General features: G+C 41.2%; 1 protein-coding gene and 1 long non-coding RNA gene across 4 annotated transcripts in view; one reads left to right on the top strand and one right to left on the bottom strand.

Moving 5' to 3' along the window:
* LOC116673090 (uncharacterized) overlaps positions 1–3,794 on the top strand; it is a 15,103-nt gene extending 11,309 nt beyond the window's left edge. The window contains exon 4 of the long non-coding RNA XR_004327740.1: positions 3,709–3,794. This is a non-coding gene — a long non-coding RNA (uncharacterized LOC116673090). The remainder of the gene's footprint in view (positions 1–3,708) is intronic.
* Positions 1–3,835, bottom strand: part of tbc1d22a (TBC1 domain family, member 22a) — a 187,026-nt gene that overhangs the window by 147,966 nt on the left and 35,225 nt on the right. For all 3 annotated transcript variants that reach the window (XM_032505200.1, XM_032505202.1, XM_032505201.1), the window contains one exon: positions 459–573. In XM_032505200.1, the coding sequence (XP_032361091.1) occupies positions 459–573 (115 nt within the window). The remainder of the gene's footprint in view (positions 1–458; positions 574–3,835) is intronic.

Here is a 3,835-nt window from a genome sequence, read left to right as displayed (position 1 = left end):
ACACAGCAGGAGAGCTCTGGCGAGAAGACTGCCGTTGCAACAGCGCGCACACACGCCTACAGGTCATGCGCTCTCTTGCACACATACTGTACACACATACTGAATGATTGGATGAATAGAACTCACAAGCACATTTAAACCCAAACTGACAGTCCAAGTGTGTAAATGAAAGAAGAACAGATACATGGAAGACAGAGTGGGGTAAAGAGGGTGAAGAGCTGAATGAGGAGTTTATTGGCCAGAAAGTTGTGAAAAGAGAGACTGTCTCCCAGGGTTGATTCCCTGTGACCTGTGGTGAACTGGTAAGTCTTGCCAACTACAAAAAGGTGCCACTCTGCACCGCGGTGAGCGGCAGTTGCAAAAGAGATGACTGAGCATCACATCAATAGCATATCACACAGATATTAGAGGGGGGTGAAAGGGAAAAGGAGAAAAAAAAAGGGAGAGATTACACTTACCAATGTACTCAAAGACGTAGACGACAAAGAACGGCGTGACCAGGTCGTTGATGCCTTGCACGTAGCCGCTGGCCGGATGGCGTATGGCCCAGATAAAAAGGATCCGCTCAAAGATCTTACACACAAACATACAAACAGAGACAGAGTGTCAAAAGAGCAGATTGTAGACAAAACACATTAACATTACAGACACTAATGCACAAGGGTAGTCAATTTACATTGATATGAAACAGAAAAGCAATAAACCCATGTGTCGCAGAAGCTAAAATCGGAACATGTTAACAGTCAACCTCTCTGTCAATTTGTCAAAATGTTGTCTTGATGAACTAATCAATTCATTAATGAATAATCATTTCCCTCACAGATGTTACATTATTAATGAATAATGTTGACTGACACAGAGTTATTCTTTGGCAGAAAACTATGCCTGCCGAACATTAGGACGGTTAGAATGACACGTTTTAACCATAGTGTAGATTATGGAAAGTGAGTCAGGTGTGGGAAGGCAGTGGTAGAAATCAGAACAGGGCAGAGGCATGCCAAGCTTGTGTGGAGGAAAGCAGCCGAATGGGCACAACCTTGCTTGCTGTGGGAGTGGAATACTGCAGAAGTGGATATTGATTTGTCAGATATTAATTTAGTTTAAACTGTAATTCTTGAGGCATTATGCATATTAGCTGATCACAGACATAGAATTTATGTAGTATGTTCGTCTCTTTTTTGTGGACAATAGTATCGCTACAGAGCAGTGTGTTAACGTGTGGGTCCCTGTTTTGTTTGGTGCATGAGGATGCACTTGGACGGGCGGTAACACGCTAAGTAGCATAGCAAAGTGCCAACAAAGACGGGCAAGAAAAAGACTGCAAGCTAGAAAAAATGGGTTAAACAATCCAGGATTCAATTGTTTGTAGTTTAAACCCTTAATTGTGTGTGTGTGTGTGTGTGTGTGTGTGTGTGTGTGTGTGTCATGTTTTATTCCACCACAACTCTCTTTATTATCTGTAAGTCTGCTGTGAAAAGTGACAAAATGCTATCCAAAAACATGTGATCTTATTTACTAGTTCATGACCGTTTGTCCAAATTACACTAGAAGAATCGGGATTCGGGGCGTCATGGAGACGGGTGAGCACAGTCTAAATTTGAGATGCGCTATTTCTTTGCCCTGTCTTTTAGCACAGAAGTAACACCTCAGTCTTCACTTTCTCTGCTGCATTTTTGTGCACAAAAAGCTCACTTTGAACTTTCTCTGCTTTGGTGTTGTCTCCTCCTTCCTCTTCTTTGTTCCACTTAGTTTGTCTCCGTCTTTTGCTTTTCCCTTCTGACTATGTCTCCTCCTCCCTCTCTCTCTCAATATTTTTTTTTTTTCGCAAGGCAAACACTTCCATCTTTGTTATGGGTGGCTGTTTAACGCTGTCAGCCGCAGTGAATTAGAGGCTTGATGTTCAGCACTTTCTTATTTTTGGGGATATGTCATGTTTCTGTCACTTTCTAAATAACATCATAGCTCATTGTTTTATGGGGAGAGAAAAAGATATGGCCGTGGCAGTGTCATTTTTGGAAGCTGCGCGTGCAAAGCTGCTCATTTCTTTTTAAAGTAATTCAATCAATGTTAAGGTAGCCAGGAAGATTGGTAAGATGCAACTCACTCTGGCTTTCCCCTACACTTTCTCCTCAAATCCCCCTTTCCTGCATCCACTCCTCACACCTCATCTTTCCTTATCAAAGCCCCATTATTCAAACAGGGAGAGGTGCTGCAGTGTGCAGGGAGAGTGGGTAATGGGACTTTCTTTGTGCAACCTCAAAAGCTGACATGCATATTTCACATTGCCACCTAGACATTGAACAACTTTGAGTGAACCCTTGTGCGCACACACTCCCCTACCCACACCCAGTTTACTATGGGCAAAGAATGTTTGTTGTTGCCGTTTGTATGTGAAAGTCAGAAAACAAAGATCCAGAGAGGCTACACACTTAAAACACCAACCAAACAACTTTTCCTTCAAGTTTAAACAGAGTTCACCCAACAGAGAGCCAACTACATTCTTGAAAATTATGTTAATCTCACATTATTTTAATATTCTTCGCATAACTTGGTGCATGTCTAGGAGAGGAAATCCGCTTCCCTGTGTCATAACGCTTTGGCTCCATCAATTTAGATCCATACCCCAAGGACCCTGATAAGGGTAATCTCAAGAGGTAGAGAGGAAATTGACAACAAAATGATGCCAAGTCAAAGAACTCTTCACCGACATCGGACAAATAATGTGAAACAAACTTAAGGAGGGGGTTAGAGGCTTAAAAGATGATCCTACTGCTAATGATCATGGGCTCAATCGCTCAAATATCCCACATATTCCTTAACATCAACACAAAACTGGTACCTATGCACTCATTAAGTTATTCATTGAATAACCATCAGTTAAATGCTTAAAACGAAAAACAGATTTCTTAATATGACTAAACCCTGCTCTTTCAGCCATTAATCCCAAATTGGAGGCAAAACAGAATGTTTTCTTTTCACGTGGGGAACTAGTAGTTGCTGATTATCAAAATATTATAAAGAAAACGAGTAGATACCACCTAGGAAATCACAGAAGAATTGCTTCAATGTCCCTCTCTCCCCGAAATGGAACAGACTGTTGACTGCTTTCCATCTCAACTAAATCTCTCCAAGCCCCATGGGTGCGGGAGGTGCGGAGACAAACAAGTGAATGAAATGAAGCAGAGGTGATTTTCAGGTGGTGCCGCAGCAAGCATAACCATATAAAAAAGTGGGGGGCTTTGGAGTCTGTTGCATACCAAAATATACGATGTGCGTACTGCTTAAATATATTGGTGGCTTTTATTTTGCACTCAAAGAGGGGAGAGTTGGTGTGTGTGGGGAAAAGGAGGTAAATACAGAAGACATGTACAGTAGTAATACATATGATCCATCTTCCTTGTCTAATCTTATTTCCCTCCCTACCTTCTTGGTTACAGCCCCGAGTTGTATCCTTTACAAGGCAGGGGCACTGTGTGTGAGTGTGTATGTAATAATGTGCGTTTACATGAGTCTGTGCAAAGATTATTGCCAATATGTCTCCCTATTGTCCCTTTTTTTTCTGTGTGTGTACTAGGGCTGTCCATAAATAAAGCAAAAGCTCATGCAATTTTGTCGACTAGTTGATTAGGAGATTAAATCGACAGATCTGTAACAGAGTTTGTCCACATAGAATCATGCAAAAGCAACACTTTCAATCTTGTCATTCAGCATTAAAGCGCCCATAGTATGCTCATTTTCAGGTTGATAATTATATATTGAGGTTGTATCAGAATAGGTTTACTTGGTTTCATTTTTTTTTTTTAAACATATTTTTGTTGTACCGCACATTGCTGTA

The sequence above is a fragment of the Etheostoma spectabile genome, chromosome 23 (assembly GCF_008692095.1).
Source record: "Etheostoma spectabile isolate EspeVRDwgs_2016 chromosome 23, UIUC_Espe_1.0, whole genome shotgun sequence".
Taxonomy (NCBI): domain Eukaryota; kingdom Metazoa; phylum Chordata; class Actinopteri; order Perciformes; family Percidae; genus Etheostoma; species Etheostoma spectabile.
Note: the sequence above shows the minus strand (reverse complement) of the source record. Positions and strands in the feature narration are given on the sequence as shown.